Source organism: Lolium perenne, chromosome 5 (genome assembly GCF_019359855.2).
Source record: "Lolium perenne isolate Kyuss_39 chromosome 5, Kyuss_2.0, whole genome shotgun sequence".
Taxonomy (NCBI): domain Eukaryota; kingdom Viridiplantae; phylum Streptophyta; class Magnoliopsida; order Poales; family Poaceae; genus Lolium; species Lolium perenne.
In genome coordinates, this window is record NC_067248.2 from 121,917,722 (window position 1) to 121,941,533 (window position 23,812).

The window sequence follows — 23,812 nt, forward strand, 5'->3', positions numbered from 1 at the left end:
GGCGAATTGGTGAAAGTGGGGAAAAAAAGGTGTGAGTTGATTAATTGCATTTGCGCGCGCGTGCACCATTCAGGCGTGGTGATGCGATCGAAGCGAGAGAGAAATGAATGAGTGCGTATGGAGCAGTCGAAACAGCGAGCTCGCGATTTAAATGTTGTGTGTTCCTGGTTGGGCGCGGCGCGCGAGTAATTACACGGAGGCGGGCGGGCTTTATTAATTTGTAGCGCAGCATCATCGAAACGACGTGACAAAGAACACCGTCTTCCACTCCCCTTCATCCGAGATAAAGCGCTCGAAGGCGCGGCCATCGAAGACGATGGATGGCCAGGCGGAGGCACCGTGCACCTCCTGGGATCTATCGGAGGACATGGAAATCCACCGCTTCGTCTGCAACCCTGTCAGCGGCCAGATGCTCCGCCTGCCGGACATCGCTGGCTCGAGGAGTATCCTTCTGCAGAACCACATGGGCCTCCTCACCCAGGCCGATGGCGGGCGCGGGCACGGCCCGCCTGGCAGGTTCGCCGTGGCCGAGCTCGTCTTCGATGGCCGCGCTCTCGAGCGCTTTCTCTCGGATGAAGGGGAGTGGAAGACGGTGTTGAACAGCGTACCAAGCCGGTCGCTTCTCCCGCGCAGGATGCAGGTGAACCAGGAGACGGTTGCCTTCGGCGGCCGCCTGTGGTGGGTCGACTTGACCTTGGGCGTCGTCTCCGTCGACCCGTTCGGCGACCCGCCGGAGATCTGCGGCATCCAGCTGCCCAGCGGAAGCGTGCTGCCTGCACGCGCGCATGCGGAGAGTGGAGATTTCAGCAAGGCCGAGGAAAATGTCAAGTTCATGCTGGAGGTGGCCAAGTACCACCGCGTTGGGGTCAGTCAGGGGAGGCTGCGGTATGATGAGATCACTCCGGGCGGCCCATTTCTGCTCAGCTCGTTCGCGCTCGATGACGAGGCCAGCGCCTGGAAGCTGGAGCAGCAGGTGGAGCTCAGGCAGGTCTTGGCGGATGGAGGCTACCAGCTGCAGCACAACTCGCCGGCGCCACAGATCGCCGTCCTCGACCCGCTCAACGCCGGCGCCGTCCATCTCAAGGTCGCCGAGCACGTCGTCGTCGTGGACATGCACAATGGGAAGGTGATTGGGGCCTCTCCGCTTCAAGACGACTACTTTTCTCTGGTACCATGTGTGCTTCCACCATGGCTTGGAGCAAGCCGGATCCCTACAACAGGTAATCACCTTCTTGCTTTAACCGCTACTAAATCTCCTTGCTTTCTGTTGTGCTGGCGCATTACCTTGTTTTTGGAACCTTGGACAGAATTGTTTGTTGGAATGTGAAAACATGCAAATGGATGAAACTCGTGATAGATAAACTATTGTCAGCATGCTGCTACCATTAATTATTTGCGAAATCATCTCCGATAAGGTGATTACAATGGTACATTCCAATGTTTACTCGCACAAGTACTGTATGTTCATAAAACTCTATGTATATGTTACTTAAATCTTGCGTGGGACGTAATGTAGTATCTCTTAAGTAGGTAGCATCAGTATTCTTATTCTTTGGCGACCTGTTGCAGTTCATGGCAATATCTAAAACAAGTACTACACAGATATTCGGTTTCCGTGAATTTGAAATTTACAGAACATGTTCTAAATGTTATTTCCGCATCTCTTTAGTTTGGTCCACAACATACTTAAGGATGTTGTTTTCACTTAATAGTATACCCACAACACTACCTATTTGTGACTATGGTCTTAATGTCAATATTACTATTATTTCGAACTATTTGTAACTTAATTTCGCATATCTTGGATGAACACGGCTTAATTGTGATCGGTAACTGTACCGCAGAATATATATGCGGTACAATTATGCGAGGTATGTTCTGTCGCGGAAGATTTCTCGGCGAAAAAAGCCAATGCGGTTAACTCCATCCGCGTTTTGCGGTATGGCAGGATGAGGGTCTGCTAGAGTTTCTCTAAGAGCAAGTTCAATAGTAGAGCCGACTATTGGCTATAAGCCAAGGGCCATGTCATCTATAGTCAACCTAGATCCAACATATATAATAGTGAGCTATAAAATTGTCCTACTTTATCAATGCATGGTCCACCTTTCACTCTCACAAAATGATTAGGATCACATGCTAGAGCTGACTCCTGCATTAGAGACCACTCCTCTTCTCTCCTCCAATTAAGCAATAATATATCATTTTAATTCTTATAGCCAGTTGATTAGGATTTATTGTACTTGCTCTAAGAACATCTCCATCGGCGGTCCCGAAATAGGTGCCGGTAGCTACACCGACACTCGCGTATGGGGGATGCCGGCACGCCTTCTACCATTTGGGGAAGCGTTCCCCACACCAGCAGCCCCAATAGAAATTTTTGAACAAAAAATAAATAAAACTCACATACATGGATAGAAATTATAATTTAAGGTTTTCGAATACAAGTCTATTCCAACATTCGGCCACTAAATCGCCGTTAGTCATCCTAGTCCGGCTGCCCAAAAACATTTTGGGCTTCAAGGCCAAATGATCACAGGAAGGGCGTCAATGGCGGCTGCACCTCGACGACGTCCTCCTCGTCGGAGATCACCTATGGCACCTCGTCAGTGGACGTCGGTGGAGGCATGGGAGCCGGCGCAGCCATGATCGTCGATGCCGATGTCAGCATGTACGCCGACTCAGGCATGTGGCTCGATGGTGTCAATGCTGCCATGGCGCTGCCGCATCTTGCGCCGCCATCACCCCCTTGCTGATGCGCTTGCAGTACATCTCGTGCCACGCCCTCGCTAATGGATCCACGCTCGCCATGTTCGCCATCAAGGTTTGGGGAAACTTGTAGGGTTTGGGGTAGTGCGGATGATAGGCGGAGCCCATGTGCGGAATCCGTCGTGGCGCCCGATTCGTAGAGGTCAGCGCGGGGTTGTCGGCGCGCCCGATCGACGCCCTCTCCGTAGGGGTCGGCACAGGGTTGCCGGTATTTTTATTGAAAATCTGTTCGACACTTCTTAAGGTGCGCCTGCGCGAACCGAAATTTAAGAGCAACTCCAGCCGCGTCCCCCAAAGCGCCCCCAAAAGGGATTTGGGGCCCGCCGGATAAAAAAATTGTTCCCATCCACGCGCCCCAAAGCCTCATTCCGTCTAGCGCGGCCAAATACGGTGTCCGACGCCCCGAGCCCATCCCCTCTACACAGGGGACGCTCCGGGCGTGCCAGACACAACGAAATGCGAGGCGGGGAGTGGCGGGCCCGACCCGTCAGCGGCACAGGAAAAATTCGTCCCCCTCTCCCGCCACATCGCACCTCTCCCGCCGCACATTTGTGCCCTCCCAACACATTTCACCTCCTATCCCGCCGATTCATTTCTCCCTCCCATCGTCGCTACTCTGTATCTCCCGCCGCCGCTACCCTCTCCCCATCCATGACGCCGCTGATAGGCCCCACAAACTGGCCAAGAAAGCGTCCACCAAGCCACCGGGAAATGAGACGAAAGGGGCGAATGTGCCCTTCGTGAAGTCGCGGAAGGCGCCGTCTCCGAAGAAGAAGTCGGAAGGGTGGACCGACGATCAATGGCAGCTCGGTTGCCTACGCCGCAAGCTATCGACGGGGGAGCGGAGGCGATGGAAGGCTGCGCAGCTGGAGAAGAAGACGGTGGCGGGGCGCGTGCAGAAGCACGCGCTGGCCACGTGTATCGCGACCAACAACATAAGCCCATGGAGTACGTCGGCGCCGGTGTACATTCCGGGAGTGATGTATCTGTTGACATCCGGATTCTACAACGGCGGCCCCTCCGCCACTCTCGAGTGCGTGACGCCAAACTCGTCGCCGTCGTACGAGGATAAGTTTCCGCATGGTGGCTTCAACCCCAACGTCGTGTTCCACTCCCCGACGTAAGAGTAAGCGCCCCAGTGCGAGCCAGGCCCCGGTGCGGACGGCGCCCCGTTCACTGGTCGTAGGTGCCCGCTCGAATTCGCGAGCGCCGGTGGTGAGGAGGTGGATGATGAAGAGGAGGAGGAGGAGGAGGAGGAAGAGGAGGAGGAGGGCGAGGAGGGGTGGACGAAGAGGACGCCAACGACGAAGAGGAGGATGACGACGCGGGTGCCGTGGAGGATGCAGATGGTCTCGTGGAGGTTGACGTGGCCGGCGTGAGGAAGAAGAAGAAGAAGAAGGCCTCGGGCACACGAGGCCCCAAGTGGACGGTTCTGGAGGATCAATGTCTGTGCGAATCATGGTCGACGATGAGCCATGACTCCATCATCGACGCCAACCAAAAGTACGAGGAGTATTGGGCGAGGATCAAGGCGAAGTTTGATGAGCGCAAGCTAATCAACGTCAATTACCGCAAAGTGACAATGAAGAGGAGCCAAAAGGGAATGTAGACGCGATGGGCCATCATCCAGGCATCGGTGAACACGTTCCATGGGTACCATAACGAGACCGAGACCAGAGGCAACATCGGCAGTGACGTCGGCGGCATGGTACGCCTCTTTCTACGATAATATTTAGCACATACTTTTTGTTCAACGATCTGATTGCACTTCCTTTGGTTAGTTCGACAAGGCCATGGAGTTGTACCGGAAGAACTCGGAAGGGCATAAGTCTTTCGCATTGATTGATGAGGACATCCCTACTACACTACTACCTCCGTTATTGCAAGATGAAGATGAAGTTGCTGTGAAGTTCAAGTCCAATGAAGTTAGGATTGAACCTATGACAAGGGCTCGTGCGAAGCTACTCAAACAACATGTGAACTTGTTCCCAAGTGATACTTTTATCGATGAGAACTTTATACTGCCTAAGTCCTATTACTTATGTATGATCAGGTATGAAGAGGGAGCAAGCATCACACGAGGAGAGGAGAAGCAGCTGGACGTGAAGTTGGACATGGAGATGGATATGAAGCTGGACATGAAGGCATTCCATGGAAGTGCCAGGGAGGAGAGGGAGGCATGCGCAAGGGAAGGAAACGAATTCCATGCCGGCTCAGGTCCCGGTCAGACCGGTCGCCATGCCAGCGCGCCCGGTCAGCAGCCCGATCCAACCGGACGCCACGTCGGGGACCGCCCGATGCCAACCGGAATCCGCGCTCGTGCCAGCCGGGCGGGTTACTGCAAGTCACGCCCTACGTCCGGTCACCACCCGGCGCCAGGCCCGGTTTGAACCGGCCTGACCCGGTCCCAGGTCCGGTCGACCGGCTCCTGAGCCGGCCGAGTCCGAGTCTGTCTCAACCAGATCCCGACCTGGGTCGGTTTTCTATGTATCTTTTTGACCTGAGGTCGTCCTGAACCCCTATATAAGTGCCCAGGACGCCCCCATAATAGTTTTAGATCACGTTTAAGGTAAACCCTAGTTCATAGTTGATTGCTTTTGTAACTCTATTGAATCATACTCTCCATTTCGCATCGATCTGGAGTTTTACCCGCACAAATTCGTTTCGATCCGGTGTTTGTGCTACTGAAAGTTTGTGTGATCTGTTGTTCCATTGGGGATTAGAAGATTGCAATTTACCGCTTCATGGTCGGCGGCTACGTGCACAAGTGTGTGGAGTTGCGAATATCTTGCAGGGTTGAGAGCTGTTGCATTGGCGGCATGGACCAATTGAGAGACTTTGTCGACGTCATACAAGTTATCATCCACTTATCCTCGTGTTCATCCGTTGTGTTCATCGCGTGTTCATCAGCACCCCGTCGCTTATTGAGAAGATCGGGCACCCCCTTATCATTGATGCATTGCTATAGCAAGCTCAAAACGAACGAGAAATAGTGGTTGACACGCCAGTCGTTGTCGAAGGGGAAAGACACAATTGATGTGGATGCGCCGTTGGCAACATCGGCAGGGAGCCCTATCGGCAACAAGGCTGCCTAGGCCGCCTTAGCCGACGCAGCGGCGACCGAGAAGACGCAGGCATCGATCACACAGTGCCTCACCGAGGTCTCCTCGACCTTGCTCTCCCGCGACAAAAATACTGACGAAAGATGGGCGGCGCTGCGCAAGAGGCAAGAGGAGAAGATGGAGCTCAAGAAACGCAAGGAGGACATGTCCCTGCTGACAACATCGATAGAAGGAATGTCTCCCCGGACGTGGGCGTCGCACAACTTCTTCAAAGGCCAGATCCTCGGCGACATCAAAGCCAAAATAGCGGCGGCCAAGGCAGCGGCAGCAACCCCAACTCCGGAGCAAGAGTCGGCCCCAGCAGACGCGTCTGCGATAGCATATGCTCATGCGTTGGCCTCTGCCTCGGCGGCAGCCTTTGCCTCGGCACCGGCGACAGAGCATGCACACCGGGCAGATCACAACGAGGTTGTCGTGATCGACGGGCCTACGTCGAATCAGGATGCGCCGTCGATGTCGCCCAACCCCTTCTTCTAATTTTTACGTTGGTCTGTAATATGATCGTGCACCCAGTACTTTGATCGCGGCTACTCTGATCGCAACGACTTCGGCAGGAACGATCTATTTTGAATGCAAACGATTTGAATTTCTGTTTGGGGGCGGCGTTTGGGGGACGCGGCTGGGGAGCGACGTCCCGCAAACGTGACACCAACAAAACACCTCCCCAAAACGCTCGATCCGACGCCGTTTGAGGGACGCGGAGCATCTCCATCGGCGCCCCCCATATAGTCGCCGGCAGGGGCCCCGACACTATCGTATGGGGTGCGCCGGCACAACATCCTCCATTTGGGGGAGCTGATCTCACACCGGTGCGCCTCATACGACAGACCCAATAGATGATTTGAATTGAAAACTCAAACAAAAGCATAGAAATACGAGTAAGTTTATGAATTTAAAGTTTGAGCCAACACACGGCCACCAAATTCGAATAGGTTTTCGAATATAAACTTTGGGCCAACATACAGCCACCGAATCGCCGTCTCCGGCTGCAAAAAGGAACTTCGGCTTCCAAGCCAATTGATCAGATGAACGGGGTCAGGGGCGGCGCAACCTCGACGACTTCCTCATCGTCGGCGAGCCCCGGCGGCAACATGATCCACGGTCGCTGGGGAGGCATGAACGTTGACGGTGCCGACGGAGACATGAACGTGGAGGGTGTTGGGGGAGACGCCAACGCAGCTCGCACTGCCAACACCTCTTGGCCGATGCGCTCCGGGTACATATCGTTCCACGCCCGCGCCAATGGGTCCATCTGTCACGTGGCCGTCGGTGCGGCACATGTCAGGCGACGAGTTCAGGTCGATGGGGAAGCGATAGGCGCCGCTGCCCCTTGTCGTTGAATCCGGTGAGAATGACGCGTTGGGGTCGAAGGTCATGGCGTTGTCCGCGTACTCGGGAGAGTAGCGGGCGCGGCCGTCCATATGCGACAGCCGCATCTACTAGATCGACGGCCCGTCCGCGTAGTATCCCGCGTAGTACCCCGACGACGACGGTGAGCTCGAGAAGTTGCTGAAGCCGCTGCCCAAGATGAGGCAAGCTTCCGCAGCGGACGCCGATTTCGCTGCCTCGAGAGCGGCGACGCGGTGCCTTCTGCGATCAGCCGTCACGAAGGAGCAGCGGCGTTTCTCCTCCTCCCACTCCTCCTACGACATGGTCGCCGGCCTCTCCTTCGGCGTCACGGTGTGCGGCTTCGGCGACACCTTCGTAGGCGGCTTCGCCGGAGCCTCTCTCTTCGGTGGCATGGCGGCGGCGAGGGGTTTTCGGGTTGGAGGATGGATGGAAGATGGAGTGGCGGGTGGGAGAAATGAGCGTGAGAGGGATTGGATTTTGGTGGAGAAGATGTACAACTTTAAAATGTGTGGCTGACATGTGGCTCTCACATCCAAAATTTTCCGGCTCGCGAAAAATCGCAATGGGAGCTCGCGGTGGAGATGATGTAAGCGTGTCGAGCGAATTTGTCCGAGTCGTGCGCTGGCGTGAACCAATGAGGAGGCTCCGCGCCAAAAACCAGGAGCCGGCGCGCTCAAGCTAGCTGTTGACCCACGTGTCAGGGAGAGGCCACAAGCGCCGTGGCGGGAAAATAAAAGCGCGCGCACCTCTCCACGGAACGCGGGCCCCACACTGCTGAACCTTTGTTTTGTCACGCTTCACTTTTATCTCCCGCGAATAACCATGTTCATTTACCGGTAAAGTTTGAGATCTTCCTGGCACACAAGATTTTACTTCCTCTGTTAAAAAGCATAGGAGGTTTTAGTGAGCTAAAGTGTCCATTCAATTCAACGTCTTATATTTTTGGCTCTGATGTAGTACTAAACAAAATTGTAAACAATTTCTTTCCATCCAATTTATGTATTTAAGTTGGTAGGTACATTCGAATCTAGACAAATTCACTATAAGAAATTTGAATTTTAAGTATACTTTATTTTAAAATAAGCGGTTGTAAATTGTTTAGATACACATCTTAGTGTGTAGATACATCTACATCCAGAGAGCCATTTTATACACCTCCTCTATCCGAAATTTACAAAGTTCATAAACTATTCGCAAAAAAAAAGTTCATAAACTGAACCGCTCGACTATCTCAAGTTTTTTGAAGCAGCCGGCACAAAATTTCCCGGTCAATTTTGATAACTTGGCATCAAAATGCCATTCATAAATCCAGGGAGGATTCTGACTTCCGAGTCATTTTAGATCAACAACTGAAGCTGCGAAACTCAGTAAAACTAGATGTGTTACGAAAAAGTTCAGAGGTAAAAAAAAGAAGCAAAGAAGAAATTTTTACAGTTTTTCCTGCACGTCCTCCAAAACGGTGGCCTCCTCTTTCATCGGACCATAACTTTGATCCTCCACTACCAAAACCACAATTTCCCTCCTTTGCTGCCCCTCCTTCCCTCGTTTTCTCCCACTCTGCCGCCAAATCCTCAGATCCAAACCCTAAACCGCCCCCACGCCCCGCCGATCCATCCGGCGCCTCCCCGCGTCGGATCTCCATGGCGGCGGCCGCCGGCGGGACCAGCGCCGAGGGCGCGGCCCGCGTGCTGCTGCAGCGTTACCAGCCGTTCGCGTCGCTGCAGGGCGAGTACCACCACTTCGGCCCGGCCGACGGCGCCAGCGCCGGCGCCGGCGGCGCCGAGATGACGGAGGCCGTCGTCCTCAGGACGCCAGTGAGTTGGGGTGGGCTTGTGGAGGAGCTTTTTCTTGATAATTCACTGTTTCGGTTCTTCAGCTGGATGCTTAGGACGACAGGAGCTAGGTGTGCTCATCTGCGCCGCTGCAGTAGCTCCAGGGGGGTGCCAATGCCGAAGCGTGTCGATGTAGATTTGGGGTCCATGGGGATGTTTATTTTACCGCCAAATCTGCTATTTATAAAAAAATCTGATATTTCTAAAAGAGTGTACGGGATGGAATCCGAATGAACTAATTTATGTGGAAATTGGTACGTTTGATGGGAAGGACGGCGTCTCTTTTATTTGCTTGACTTGATTTCTAATTATGGGTACATAATAGGTCAGGAATCAGCTTGCTGATGGGCGCACTACTTTCTTCGATACTTGACACCACACAAACTAGGCTATGATGGAGCGTTTGGTCATTCTTGGGCTGATAATCCTTGTTGATTCTTTACGGCATGGTGAATGCTCAACAACAAAAAAAATGCTTGAACTTTATAGTGTTGTGGGGGTTCTTCTGATAACAACATTGCTTCCTAACGTGGCTAATACTTGATGTTTCGTGTATCACGAGACAAGCAAAATGAGTTAAGGGCTGAAGAAATTGATGTAGGGTGACTGCATATGGTTTACGCGTTGTAGGTATGTAGGTTAAGATCTCATGTAAGTTGTGCACAAATGACAATTCACTTGAGTTTGCTCCTTGTGACCACTAGTCGCTCATGCTTGTGCATTGTGTGGCACGTTGTGCTTGCTTGAAACTGAGGTGCAAAACTATGTTGTGAGTTCAAATCTTTCGCCAAATTCCACTGAAAACGGGGAGAATATTTCAATTTACTGAAAGAGCTACAAACATAATAGGAACTCGATATAAACAGTTAGTTTCCTGACAAATGCATTACTGTTTCATGACAGTTGTTATGACTTGACTATTTACCGAGAGTATGTTTAATCCATCGATTAACATGTATAAAACTATCAATCCGTATTCCAATAACTGTGCTATGATCCATAAGTAGCATTTACACATCTATTTTTTATTTTATTTCTGAAGCCTAATTTTTATGGCCCTCCCCCCTAGCTGGTTCTCTTGAATTCTATGATGCTTTAGCTGTAAGACTTTCTGTGCATTCTATGAGAGAATAATTCTACATCTGACCTCATATTGATGTTCATAAAAAACACTACATGTTAAAGTAGCTTTGGACAATTTTCATTCAGCGATATTCAACTTCGTATACCGTTCAGAAGTGTAATGAGATATCGTGATGATAGCTTCACAAATCTAAGATTGATCTTTCTTTGTAGTTAAAGCGGAAGCATAACAGAGAAGACAATGGGGTTGCTGAATCAAATGATTGGATGATGAGCCCTGGATATGCTAACGCGGCAAGCAGTCCAATTCCTACACCACCTTCAGGAAAAGGTTCCAAAATGGCCGTCAAGCCTAAGCCTGCAAAAGGCCAGAAATCTTGTCCTCAGACCCCTTTGTTTGTAGGTAAGCGGTGCACATTCAGTCAGCCATTAATAATCTTTATCTTGGACCAAGTTGTTCATGCCAACTGCATACTATTTTCCAGGTTCTCCGGGCAATCCAGCTACTCCTGTTGGTGGCTGCCGCTATGATAGCTCCCTAGGTTTGAAGAGCACTCATCTTTTGACTTGTTTTCTTGGACTGATTATCGCTAGCTTGTTAACTGATTATCATTTATTTATGTTGTTCATTTAGGGCTATTGACAAAAAAGTTCCTGAACTTGCTAAAGGGTGCACCCGGTGGCATGGTTGATTTGAATAATGCGGCAGAAACACTAGAGGTTGGTATTTGCTTTCTCTTGTTTCAAGAACTCCTTTCTTTTGTTAATCACATATACGTGCTGCTTTTGTGCAGGTACAGAAAAGACGTATATATGACATTACTAATGTCCTCGAAGGAATAGGACTGATAGAAAAGAAGCTTAAGAACAATATCCGTTGGAAGTAATTCATCCTCTGTGCCCATATCTATTATTTGTATTTCATGGTCATCACTTACATTTATGCCCTTTTGCAGAGGAATTGACGACTCTCGACCAGGAGAAGTTAGCGATGATATGTCTATTTTACAGGTATCATACCTTTGCTGTGTTTAGTTCTGACAAATATTGCTTCTCATGCAACATAAATTGTTGAATGGAGATTCTCAGGTAATAGTTTCTCTGCTGTGAAAAATAACGATTATTTATATCTTTTTCATATGCAGGGAGATATTGAAGCCCTCACACTGCAGGAGCACAGCTTAGACGAACAAATAAGGTTGGTGACCAGTTACTTAAGTTCCTGCTGTTGTTATTCATTCACTAAGCATGCCACTCCAATATTTCCCACAGTGAAATGCGAGACAAGTTAAGAGAGCTCACGGAAGATGAAAATAACCAAAAGTAAATGGCTCCCTTTCCCCCTTAAGAGGGTATTTATGTTCATCATATAGTTGCTTAAGATGTCTAGTACAAAAATGCAAGTCTAAAATGTATACTTGCACCTCGCTTCCTACAGGTGGCTTTATGTTACGGAAGATGATATCAAGTCTTTGCCATGCTTTCAGGTATCTTTTGAACTCTAGCGATAATTGCTAAATGACCAGGGCTATCTTTATGCATCTAATTAATTACAAGTTTTGTGCTACAATTTGCAGAATCAAACACTAATTGCAATTAAAGCACCTCATGGAACAACTCTTGAAGTCCCTGATCCTGATGAGGTGGGTAGTAACAATATTTGTTACCTTTTGAGCTTTAGATGGATGTACTTTTTTTTGTTAATGAAGGCATCTTCTTTCCCTGGCAGGTAAATGATTATCCTCAAAGGAGATATAGGATTGTCCTAAGAAGCACTATGGGTCCGATAGATGTGTACCTAGTAAGGTATGTGCCTGTCACTTCTACATCTCTGGCATCCCAACTTCAGAATGTGGAGATCCAACTTAATGTGAATACTAATATCATTGTTCATCTGTTTTCAGTCAATTTGAGGAGATGAGTGGCATGGAAACCCCTCCAAGGCCTTCACAAACAGTAAGCATGGATTATCTAGAGAATCCTAGGACACCACTCGCTGCAGGTTCTAACAAAGATGTTGAGATGGAGCTGAATATTCAGGAAAGGCTGATAATGCCTCCTGATGCTCATACTAGTTCACAGGATATTGGAGGAATGATGAAGATCGTCCCCTCTGAACTTGATGTAAGTTCACTTCCGTACATGAATGCTCGCAGCATATTCGTCTAAAAGTAAATTGGGCTGCAATCCTATTCTATTTTTCTGAACTTGCTATTCTAATTATAGTACTATGTGTTTGCACCCAATGCTGAACTTAACTTTTTTCTGCTTCACTATCACTCATGTAATGGACTATTAGCCTCTGCCTGTTCTGTCCTGCTAATCATTTTCTTTGGATCCTGCTACTTAGTGTTTCATTCTACCACATGTTCTTTATGATTGAAAGACTAACCTGTAAAGAACTGATGCACTGTGAATTTTAAGTGCGCATGGAGATATCAGCATATCTTGACCAATATTAGAAGTTACCAAGTTAATTCCAAATAAACTAAAGAATGTTATAGATGTATCTTTCCTGTTATGTAGGTAAATTTTCTTGCATGAGCACTTCATGACACAAGAACCCATTTTTTGTGCAGACTGATGCAGACTACTGGCTCTTATCTGACGCAGGGGTTAGCATTACTGACATGTGGAAGACAGCACGTATCCTCTTTCTAACAGTCTATATCACTCTTGTCTTTTTGTGATGCAACTTATTCTTTAGTATAGCGTACCATGTTATGGTGTGAAACAACTAGACCTCCTTAACTCGAATACAGCAGATGTGGAGTGGGAGGGAATCGATATCAATGCCGAGGATTTCCTGGAAGTTAGCACACCTCGGCAGCAGGATCAACCGCCTTCCGACATGGTTGATCTCCCCTCATGCGTAAGCTGAATACGACCTGAAGTATGGTGACAAGTACCATTCACATATGTGGGAAGAATCCTCTGTTTCTTGCAATGGGTGGGCCGATCAATCCAGAGCAGAGACCTGACCAGCAGAGATTTCAGGGGGTGGCTGTGATGTACATACAAATGGCAATCTAGTGCCATGTTAGTAGCTCTCCGGATCAAAGCCTCTGAGCCAGTTGCCAATAACCTGATCATTTTAGACCTGTACTGACAACCTGATCATTTTCAGGTCTGTACCTTGTATGCTGCATGTTGTAGCTCACAACATTAGGACTAGTAGAAGCATGTATAGTGCAGCAAGCTCTGTGATTAAGTTATCTCAAGTAGCATCGAAAACAGACTAGAACCCAATGCAGTTGTAACACAAACCGTTAGCATTTGATAATACCTATCTAGTGTGTTTTGTTCTGTCTTATTGAATTGGACTGACGAAGGGTTGCTTACTTTGCATATGACATGTTGATCTAAAGTGTTCTGCTGGCCTTTTTCTCGAATAGCTGGTAGTATCACTGTCTATCCAATTAAGGAAACAAGAGCGTAAGAATTGCAAGTAGCTGACTATGTTTTATGTGCAACAGGCTACTACATGTCAAACCTGCCTTTATGTTTCCTTTATACTCGTACTTGATTGTCAAACCTATGTTTATGTTGCCCTTTCACTTGATTATTAGTTGATTGCCACTTGCAAATTTACGGGATTATTGCAATGTGAAATACCGAAATTACAACACCCTACTACCGGTACGAAAAGACCAAGCCTATGTCCTCCCTTTAGCTTTTGTTCTGGAAGCAGCCTACCTACTGAAAGCCGAGTTCTGCTCTGCTCATCTTCTACACATACCCTTCACCGGCAAATAGGTTATGATGTTTTTTATTGTAGTTTTCTTGAAGAAGATTTCTCGTGATGTATACATGACCTGAACTCCTGATCGCTCTGTATATAATATTATCGGCATGCTCCTTGCAACTTCAAATGAGAAGCTACTTCATCTGATCTTTTTCTTGCTTGTCTCATCAGGCATCAGTTGACTACTATTTTTCTTACTAACCATCAATATAAATGTACAACTGTACGAGCCGCGGTCACTGGAGAACATCTTTGTGTGGGGCACTCGTAGATGGCACACCACATCAGCAGTCCGTTCCACGTCAGGACTTGTCTAATTTACCGCTTTTTGCATGGAGTCAGGCCTTATCTATTTGACCTCTTCTTTGCATGGAGTATCGACTTATGTGATGCCTCAGGCTCGTCTACTAGACTACTATCCGTCCTGAAAGAAAACAATCGCCTATGTCAGATCTTATTCATCTTATTTTATGAGTAAAGAAGTAATTTCGAAAATAGCTTTTCGGAATCAACGAGCAAAGAGGTGTACTATTCTCTTACCCAAATCACATACATTTTGAAAAGGAAAAATACTCTATCTTTGCATCAATTGAAGCAAACAACCATATATTACTAGCACGTTGCCCATGCTTCGCTACGGTCAACTGAACTACAATAATAATGCTATAACTATTTTAAAACATTAGTGGGAGCCAAGGACTTCGTTTGGTGCTTGCCGACCACAGTGGCTACTTCTAAATTTTAGCTCATTTTTTTGTAACTTCTCCATGTTTTTGTAATTGCTGTATTGATTGGCCAATTGACTACAATCTCCCTTTATACTCATACATATCTACCAGAACTAAAGAAGACATCCAGAAACCACCTCAAGACCCAAAAATTGTTTCAATTTTCGACAAAATTGTTTGAATTCTCATTCCTGCACAAAAAAAAAAAAACTATACAAGTTCATGTCAGTGATGCATTGTTGAGCGCTCTACCTGAAGAATAACCATGCATTATAGCTCACCAGTTTCACTGATAAGGTCAAACATGATTGAATTCACGATGCCCCTCAACATCCTGGAGTACATACTGGTGCTCCTATAGCTTATGTACAAGCGCTAAATGCTTAGTTGATTATGATCTGGTTCAGCGAACTTATAGAGGCTAAAGCCCAGTAACCCATCTCCCCATCCATCTTGGCCTTGGTTTACCGGATCAGAAGAAGCTCTGCCTGGCTCAATCGATAGGAATTAGCGATCCGTCCGTCATCCGTACGTGGATTGGGCGATTTACACAAAAATAACCCAAAAGTGAAAGAAAAGCACAGACTAACCCTCCGGCGAAACTATTTCACCAATCTAACCCTTTTGTGTGGCGCCCCTCCCACGGGCGCCACACATGCCCATGTGGCGCCCCTCCTGCCGGCGCCACTGTCCCAGCCGACGTGGCCCCCTCGTCGCTGAGCTGGTGCGCCCATCCGACGTGGCAGCATGTGTGGCGCCCCTCCCAACGGCGCCACACATGCACTTGTAATTGCCCAAACCATACTGTGAGACAAATCCTCTGGGACTTAGCCGTTTTGCGAGGCTCTATGTGTGGCGCCAATGCCACGGGCGCCACACTAGCCTGTGTGGCGCCGATGCCACGGGTGACAAGGTATCAACTTGTCAATGCCTATGGATTGTAGGCTAGGGTTTAGTTAGAAGTAGAGGGCAAGTAGATCTCGAAAGTTTCAGCCGAAAAGTACTCGATGATTATGAAAACTAGGGTTTGTAATAATGATTCGATTGCCTCTTCGTCCCTCGACTCCTCCTTAATATAGGAGGCGGAGCCGAGGGTTTCGTTTTGTACAAATTCTGAGTCCGGGACGGTATCTAACTCATCCCGCCAGATTTACAAATAACACTTCCTATTACAACTCTAACTTTCCTTAATATATCTTGGGCTCCCGAATCTTCTTTATTCTTCGGGTATTGGGCCTTCAGTAAACCCCGGGTACTATCTTCGGCAGGCCCATTTGGGATGCCTATGTCAGTAGCCCCCGAGATTTTGCTTGAATCGTAGAGTCAGGGAAAATCTCCACTGTTTATTTTTACTCGAGAGCTTTAACTTTTTTATATTTCTTCACATAAAATTCTATATTGTACAGGGATACTGGTAGTTGGGGCTAGTTCATCTGACGGATCAGGTACTAGTTAACTGCTCTAGTGGCAATCCGCAAAAACCTACTTCGAGATCACGTCCCTGGACATGATTCCGGGATACTGGTGTAAACTTCGACAGGTGCCGCTTAAGGTCTTACCATTCTGTCGAGTCCCAGTCAAATTTATCGAGTACCTAACGCGTCCGTTAGGATTTTTCTTCGTATCTGTTGATACGGATAAAAAATGTGACGCATGATCTTCGGCGATGCCACGCCCAGCGAAACGGATCTGGGGTCTTACCTTCGCAAATTTGCGGCATTCAGAAATTGATCGCAACTTTGGCGTTCTGAGAATATATTGTCGAGTGCTTTTCCGGCTGTTGGAATGGCACATTTTATCGAGTCAAATATGACTTATATTGCTCTCCCGATGGGAGTATATGTAGAGTTAATTATAACTCGAAATATACTCTCTTGCTTTTCTATCTTTTCTTTGTTAATTTCATCGGGCACACGAACAGCGTTCCCGATGGGAGTAGCCCCCGAGGCTACAACCAAAAACTTGTGCTTGGTTGTAGGCTCAACATTTTAGTCCACCTTGTCACTATATTGTCATTATTTCCCAATATGATCTCTCTTCTTCTTCTTTTTTTTATCTCTCGGGTGCGCGAACAGCGCTCAGCATGGGAGTAGCCCCGAGGCTACAGCCAAGGACTTGTGCTTGGTTGTAGGCTCCCATAATTTCTATATTGCCATACTCGAAATTTTACTTTTTATCGAAGTAGCCCCGAGCATTTGGGCAAAAACTTGTATTTGATCAAAGGCTCCCGAAGTATTTAATAACTTCTCCTGTCGCCAATCTTCTTTTATTTTTCTTGTCGGCATGCTTCCCTTAACCAAATTTACTTCATCTCTGTTAATAGTCGTGATTTTTCTGCCTTGTGGGTCCATTGTTTCCACCACGTTGACACGTCGTGCAAGTGGGGACACACGTCCTCCGCTTTTTAAGGCGCACGTACAGTAACGCCTATCTCAGTAAAAATACCTTTTTACCCTTTTATCTAGAAGATCTTTTTTCACCACACGATTTCTTCATCCAACGGTGCATTGATTCGCCTGATTCTTATATAAACCTTTCTTCAACCTCCGTTCACTCCTTCGCTTGCGCCGCACATCTGTCCCCCTTTGCAAAAACTTCCCCTGCGCCCAACTCTCTCTGATCTTCCGCACTCACGAACATTGCTTTTTCCATTGCCGTTGATGCCACCGCGCACGCGACTCACTCGCCACAGCACTCCAGAGTCCAAGATGGCCGCCGAAGATCTTGAGTGGGAGAGATCTAAAATCTCCAACCAGGGCGTCAACATGCTGAAGAGGCTTGGCACGATGAAGAAAGAAGACGCCATCCGCTTTCCCAATGAAGAAAGCTACCCCAACCCTCCAATGGAGTACCGGGTTAGTTTCGTTGATCACCTCATCCGCGGCCTTTCGGCCCCAATTCACGATTTCCTCCGCGGCCTTCTTTTTGTTTACGGGATTCAACTGCACCAGTTGACCCCTAATTCCATCCTCCACATTTCCATTTTTATCACACTGTGCGAATGCTTCCTTGGAATCCCTCCTAATTGGGCTCTGTGGAAACGCATTTTCTGCCTCCGCCGCAATGGCTCCCACAACGCCACCTATAACATAGGCGGCGTTGTTATCTGTGTCCGAACTGACGTTGATTATTTCGACGTCAAGTTTCCTGATTCTGTTCATGGATGGCGCAATAGCTGGCTCTACATGCACGAAGTAAGTGCCAACTCGTGGAACACAACATAATCCCTTTCGACGGAAGTGCCAAAATTCAGCGCCGCCGTTCTGGGGCGCTGAAGCTTCCGAAGAAGAGAAAAAGGCGACGAAGCACTTATGTCTCGTATTCATCGCCTTCAAAATACTCGAGGCAAAGAACTATCTGGTGTTCAAATCACTTGCCTACTTCCTTAGGATTAGAGTGCGGCCTCTTCGGGCTCGCAAAAATCCCCTTTGGACGTATTCCGGAGAAAACGACGCCAATAGAGTCTCCGGTGATCTTTACGCAAAGGACTTGGAGAAGTTGATTCGAAGAGTTTCCCGCTTGGCCAAGAAGGATCCTATTCCCTCCTCTTGTCGCGTGGAACCATACGACTCCGCCAATCCTCTCCCGAGGTATTTTGTCTTCTCGAGTTTCTGTCTTGTTCCGAACTTTCCTTGCATCTTATTGTATTGATATCTCTCTAATTTTTTCTTTTGTCGCTATTTTCTTGCAGAACCATCCTACTATGGCTTCCCTTCCTCCTCTTCCTGAGGATGGAGAAGTCGAAGAACAGGCTATCGTTGCCGAAGACACCCAAGGTTCTTCTATTCCTGAAAGTGAAGTCGCGGGTTCTCACAAATCTGCGGCTTCCCATGAAAAAGAAGTTGAATCTGAAGCCAGCGAGTCGACGCAATCCCTTCCTCCTGCTGTTTCCCCAAGGAACAAAAGGACAAGGAATGATGCCGAGGATTCTGGCACTTCTAAGGCTGAAAAAGTTGTTCCTTCTCATCTGAAGGCAGCTTATGATCCTTATATTGAATCCCTCGTCAGCTCGTAAGTCACCTTTATTTCTCCCTTTTTCTGTACTCGATGTGTTTATCTTGTCTTACTTTTTATCTTTGCCGATTTTTGATCAACAGTGATGACGAGGAAGAAGTACCAACTGTTGACGTGGCTCCTCGGACAAGCACGTCACATACTGTACTTGCCTCAGACACGCTAGTTGAAGGAGAAGAATCCTCGCCTCCTCAACAAAACATCGTCACCACAACTCCGCCGTCAAGCCCCCTTGCTCCTTCACCAAAAAGGACAAGGATTGAAACAATTGATGAACCTGCCCCTCAATTGGGCAGCTCGTCGACTCTGCTCTTAGATGATGTAAGTTTGTCGATATCTATATTTTTTCTATTTTGCTTTTTCACGCCTTCACTCTCTTTTTCATGCCGATGTTTCTCTTGCTATGTTCTTCTTTAACAGCCCATGATCAAAGAGCTTCTCCGAATCGGATCCCAATTTATTGGGTACCGTGAGTATGCTAGCAGAGCCGAAGGTAACAACTTTATACTTGCCGTTTTTTCTTGACTTTTTGCTCCTGTTGCTTGTCGCGATTTTTGATCTTTCTTCTCCCCTTTTTTTTATATCTCGATAGAGAAACTTGCAGAGGCCAACAAACGTGCCGACGCACTTGCTCAAAAACTTGAGCAAAGTGAGGCGGCTCGCAAGAAGGCCGAACTTGTTGCTAGCGAAGCCAAAGCCGAGGCTGATGAAGCCAAAGCAAAAGCTGCTAGTGTCGAGGAACTGCAGAAAAAACTTGAGGATGCTGAATCTGCCTTAAACGAGCATAAAGCTGCACAAGCTTCTCGTGAGCAGGGGATCCTCAAGCGCCTGAAATCACAAAGTCGACGCACTCACAGTAATATTATTGATCCCTTCCATTTTTTATGAAAACCGCTGTTTCTTGTTGTTGACCAACGTTTTGTTTCCTTGGCAGACCAAACAAACCAAGATTTTGATCTGGAGAATCCTGTCAATGACCCTCTCCTTGACGCACTTACTTATCTGGAGCTTCATGGGTCCGAAATTCGTGAAGGCGTGGCCAATGCGAATGCAGGATTGTCGGCGCTGTTCCCCTACTTCTTCCCGAAGAAAGAGGAGCCCCGATTTTCCTTACCCTTGCCAAGACTTTCAATTCACCGGAAGATCTTGGACTAAAGATGCGTCGGAGAACATGAAGATTCTTTGTCGAAAGCCTTGTTGCTCTAGTTGCGACAGCCAACAAACTGTTGATTGGACGAAAGTTGGCGACACCGAGCAAATAGAGCAATCCAGATGGAGGTCCCTGATTAAGGCAGCCAAGCCCAACACGAAGAAAATCTTGGCTTATCTCGGGATCAAACCAGCTTCGACTCCTAGCTCATCAAGGCCGGAGGTCTAGTTGCATGCCTCTTTGTTTTTATTTCTCTGTTTCTTTTGCTCTTGTCGCCAAAGTAGTTATTTGGCGACACGTACTTCGTTAGCTCCACTGTAAGGCCTTTGTAATTATTCCGAAAGATTAATGAAAACTCTATCTTTTGCTTGTTGATTGATGTTGTCTTTTAAATTTCAGTTGGTATTTGATAACTACACTCCATCTTCCACTCCTTCCAATGTTTCGCCTTCTTCTTCTCGCTCAAAGAGAACTCTTGCTGATGCTACACCTGTCGAAGATTCCTTGCCGCGAGAATTGGATGAACTTCGGCAGCAGCTTCAGTATGCAAAGAAGCAAACACTTGTGATGATGGAAAAATCTCGCAAGTCATCTGAAGCCGAAAAAATTGCACTTCAGCAAGCTCGTGAGGCCGTGGCTGCCAAGGAAATCGCTGCTTCCGAGGCTGAAAAGGCGACTACTCGAGAAAATTTCATGCTCGAGTTGATGAATGAAGCTAGTGCGGATATGTCGGGTATGCTTGTTTCAACCTCAATATCTTCCGTCTTCATGCTACGTCTCTTAAAATTTTCTGCTCCGTTGTTTTAATAGGTTCCTTTACTGATGCTGTTGCCGAAGAAGAGAGGGTAAATACTAGGACGAACCTCCTCGTTAATCTTTCCCTTGATCATGGTTCTTTGTTTTGGGCTACCCCAGAGAGGACCCGCCAAATTGTCAGATTTCAGGATCGCGCTTCTCAAACTCGCGACTTTCTTGACTTCTGTACCAAGACCCTGTCCATGGTTTATAATTCCATGTTTCCTCGGAACGTTCAACCAAAGACTCTTCCCGGGTTAATGGAGAAATTCAAGGATGCCCACAGGATCCATGATTTTGTCAAAGCTCAACTGGTAGCTGGCGCCAGATTTGCTCTTATCATGCTTCAGATCTGTCACTCAAATCTTGACCTGACCCAAGTTGTTGCGAAAGTTCATCAGAAAGTAAAGCGCCGAAGAGTTGGTGTCGACCGAATTAACACGAAGGTTTCGCCTGTAGCTGAAGAAATGATTGAAGACCTTCTTCGGATGGATGCCAACTTTTTTGCCGATGGTCATTATGCTGATTTTCTTGGCGCTGCTCCTGAAGAAAACAGAATTACTCTTGATGACATACTGAATCAAGACTAATTATCTTCCTTTGTAGATAACTCTTCTTTGTAACCCATGATTGTGATTATATTGTGAAGCAATCATTATATTTCTATATTTGTCTAGCTCCCGAGTGTTTCGGTGGCTATTTACTGTATTTGTATATTGCGAGGTTTTGAACCAAGGCATTTATTTAATATGTATTGATGGCGAATATCAGCCCCCGAGCTTCTTTATTGAGTACTATTTTGTATTTTCGTTGACTCACGAGGTATTTTAGTACCAAGGCAAGGCTTTTCTTTGTCGATGAACTATATTGAAATTCGTCGGGTCAAAGACTTTGAGCATGTCGATAAAGAAAAGTTATATTGACACTATCTTTATTATATTGCAGCACCGCGAGCCCGCCTCATTAAAAACCTTTCTCGGCCCCACTCGGTGCCCCGAAAAAGGAAAAGAGTGCGTCTGAAAACTCGCGGGCGTTTCAGTACATTGAAGTTTTACAAGGACTATATTTCGACTCTAGGCGTAGAACACTTTGAGTTGCGCCACGTTCCAGGGGTTTTGCTCCTCCACCCCTGTCTTCTTGTCCTTTATCCTGTATGCTCCTCCTCCGATTACTTCCGTGACAATGTAAGGGCCAAGCCATGGTGACTCGAGTTTTTCATGACTTTTTTGCGTGAGCCGAAGAACTAGGTCTCCCACCTGAAAAGATCTTGGCCGCAAACGTCATTTGTGGTAATTCTTCAAGTCCTGTTGGTATTTGGTTACCCTTGATAGTACCTCGTCTCGAGCTTCGTCGAGTGCGTCGACGTCGTCTTCCAATGCTATCTTGGAAGTTTCTTCATTATACTCTGTGACTCTGGGGGAGTCGTGCTCTATTTCTATTGGTAGTACTGCCTCTGCTCCATGGACCAGGAAAAACGGTGTCTCCTGTGTCGCTGTATTTGGTGTTGTTCGGATGCTCCACAACACACTTGGTAGTTCTTCTGGCCAGGTATGTCGAGCTTTTTCCAGTGGTCCTAACAGGCGTTTCTTGATGCCATTGCAGATGATGCCATTGGCTTTCTCGACTTGCCCATTGGTTTGAGGATGTGCAACTGACGCGAAGTGCAACTTGATACCCACTTCTTTGCAATAATCTTTGAATTCGTGGGATGTGAAGTTACTGCCATTGTCTGTGACGATCTTTGTGGGGCACTCAAATCTGAAGACGAGTCCTTTTATGAATTTTCTTTGCGGATGCTCCATCTGGTGAATTTATCGGCTTCGCTTCTATCCACTTTGTAAATTTGTCGACAGCTACTAGCATGTACTCCTTTCCTCCTGGCCAGGATTTGTGTAACTTGCCCACCATATCAAGTCCCCATTGGGCAAAGGGCCATGACAATGGTATTGGTGTTAGTTCTGCTGCTGGAGAGTGGGGTTTTGCGGCAAACCTTTGACACGCGTCGCAAGTTCTTACTATTTCCTTAGCGTCCTCGATTGCTGTCAACCAGTAGAATCCTGCCCGAAAAACCTTGGCTGCAATAGCTCGACTACTTGCGTGGTGGCCACATATTCCTTCGTGTACATCCTTCAAAATTACTCTTCCTTCTTCGAGTGTGATACATCTCTGCAGGACGCCTGAAATACTTCGCTTGTACAATTCTCCTTTGACCACCGTGAAAGCTTTGGAGCGTCGAATTACTCGTCTTGCCTCAACTGGATCATCGGGTATTTCTTTCCTGAGGATGTACGATATGTACGTCTGCATCCATGGTATCTGTATCACCATGACCAGGTCCTGATCTTCTTCTTCTTCTTCCTCTTGCTTTTCCTTGGTAGCCCCCGAGGGTTTCTTCTCCTTCTTTTTTGATTTTGTCGATTTTGTAGATCTCTCTGTTATCTCTTCCCAAAATACACCTGGCGGAACTGCAAGGCATTGCGACCCGATGTTTGCAAGGACGTCGGCTTCGTTATTGCTCAATCTGCTAATATGATTTACTTCGCATCCATCAAACAACTTTTCGAGCTCGTTGTACACCTCCTTGTATGCCATCATGCTATCATTGACTGCGTCACATTGGTTCATGACTTGCTGAGCCACCAATTGTGAGTCGCCAAATATTTTTAATCGAGTTGCACCGCAAGCTTTCGCCATCTTCATCCCGTGTATGAGGGCTTCATATTCTGCTTCATTATTAGATGCGTTAGGGAACGTCATCCGAAGGATGTACTTCAACTTGTCGCCTTCAGGTGATATGAGTACTACTCCTGCGCCAGCTCCTTCTAGTCTTTTGGACCCATCAAAGTTCATGGTCCAGGTTCTCGACAAATCTGGAGGTCCTGTGTTTTGCAACTCCATCCATTCTGCGATGAAGTCCGGCAGAACTTGCGACTTGATTGCTTTTCTTTTTTTATACGTGATGTCCCGAGGGGAAAGTTCTATCCCCCAAAGGGAGACACGACCCGTAGCTTCTGGATTGTTTAGTATATTTGACAAGGGAGCTTCATTGACCACTATGATCGGGTGTGCCGAAAAATAGTGGCGCGATTTCGTCTTTGTTGTGAGCACTCCATATGCTAGCTTTTGGTACTGAGGGTACCTTTGTTTTGATGGCGATAAAACTTCGCTGATGAAGTATACTGGCCTCTGTACTCCGTGGAGTTTTCCTTCTTCTTCTCTTTCGACAA

General features: G+C 47.4%; 2 protein-coding genes across 2 annotated transcripts; both read left to right on the forward strand.

Annotated features, from left to right (window-relative positions):
• The first annotated feature begins 316 nt into the window (after positions 1-316).
• Positions 317-3,890, forward strand: LOC127303536 (uncharacterized). Its single transcript, XM_051334257.1, has 5 exons — positions 317-1,220; positions 1,308-1,323; positions 2,537-2,660; positions 2,765-2,821; positions 3,453-3,890. The coding sequence occupies exons 1-5, from the start codon at positions 317-319 to the stop codon at positions 3,888-3,890; spliced, it is 1,539 nt and encodes a 512-aa protein (XP_051190217.1).
• Positions 3,891-8,709: 4,819 nt separating this feature from the next.
• On the forward strand, positions 8,710-13,466 carry LOC127299767 (transcription factor E2FA). Its single transcript, XM_051329813.1, has 14 exons — positions 8,710-9,052; positions 10,367-10,556; positions 10,639-10,695; positions 10,788-10,873; positions 10,948-11,036; positions 11,110-11,164; positions 11,299-11,351; positions 11,426-11,476; positions 11,592-11,640; positions 11,731-11,796; positions 11,883-11,959; positions 12,058-12,277; positions 12,733-12,799; positions 12,916-13,466. Exons 1-14 carry the CDS (start codon positions 8,879-8,881, stop codon positions 13,032-13,034), a joined length of 1,353 nt encoding a protein of 450 aa, XP_051185773.1. The 5' UTR covers positions 8,710-8,878; the 3' UTR covers positions 13,035-13,466.
• Positions 13,467-23,812: the final 10,346 nt, after the last annotated feature.

Bases quoted from the DNA above. Each gene is read 5' to 3' on its own strand.
- LOC127303536 (XM_051334257.1), top strand. From the start codon at position 317: ATGGATGGCCAGGCGGAGGCACCGTGCACCTCCTGGGATCTATCGGAG. The intron at 2,661-2,764 runs GTCAGCATGTAC...ATGCGCTTGCAG, and splicing joins CCATGATCGTCGATGCCGAT to TACATCTCGTGCCACGCCCT. The intron at 2,822-3,452 runs GTTTGGGGAAAC...AAACTGGCCAAG, and splicing joins TCGCCATGTTCGCCATCAAG to AAAGCGTCCACCAAGCCACC.
- LOC127299767 (XM_051329813.1), top strand. From the start codon at position 8,879: ATGGCGGCGGCCGCCGGCGGGACCAGCGCCGAGGGCGCGGCCCGCGTG. The intron at 9,053-10,366 runs GTGAGTTGGGGT...CTTTCTTTGTAG, and splicing joins CCGTCGTCCTCAGGACGCCA to TTAAAGCGGAAGCATAACAG. The intron at 11,477-11,591 runs GTAAATGGCTCC...CGCTTCCTACAG, and splicing joins GAAGATGAAAATAACCAAAA to GTGGCTTTATGTTACGGAAG.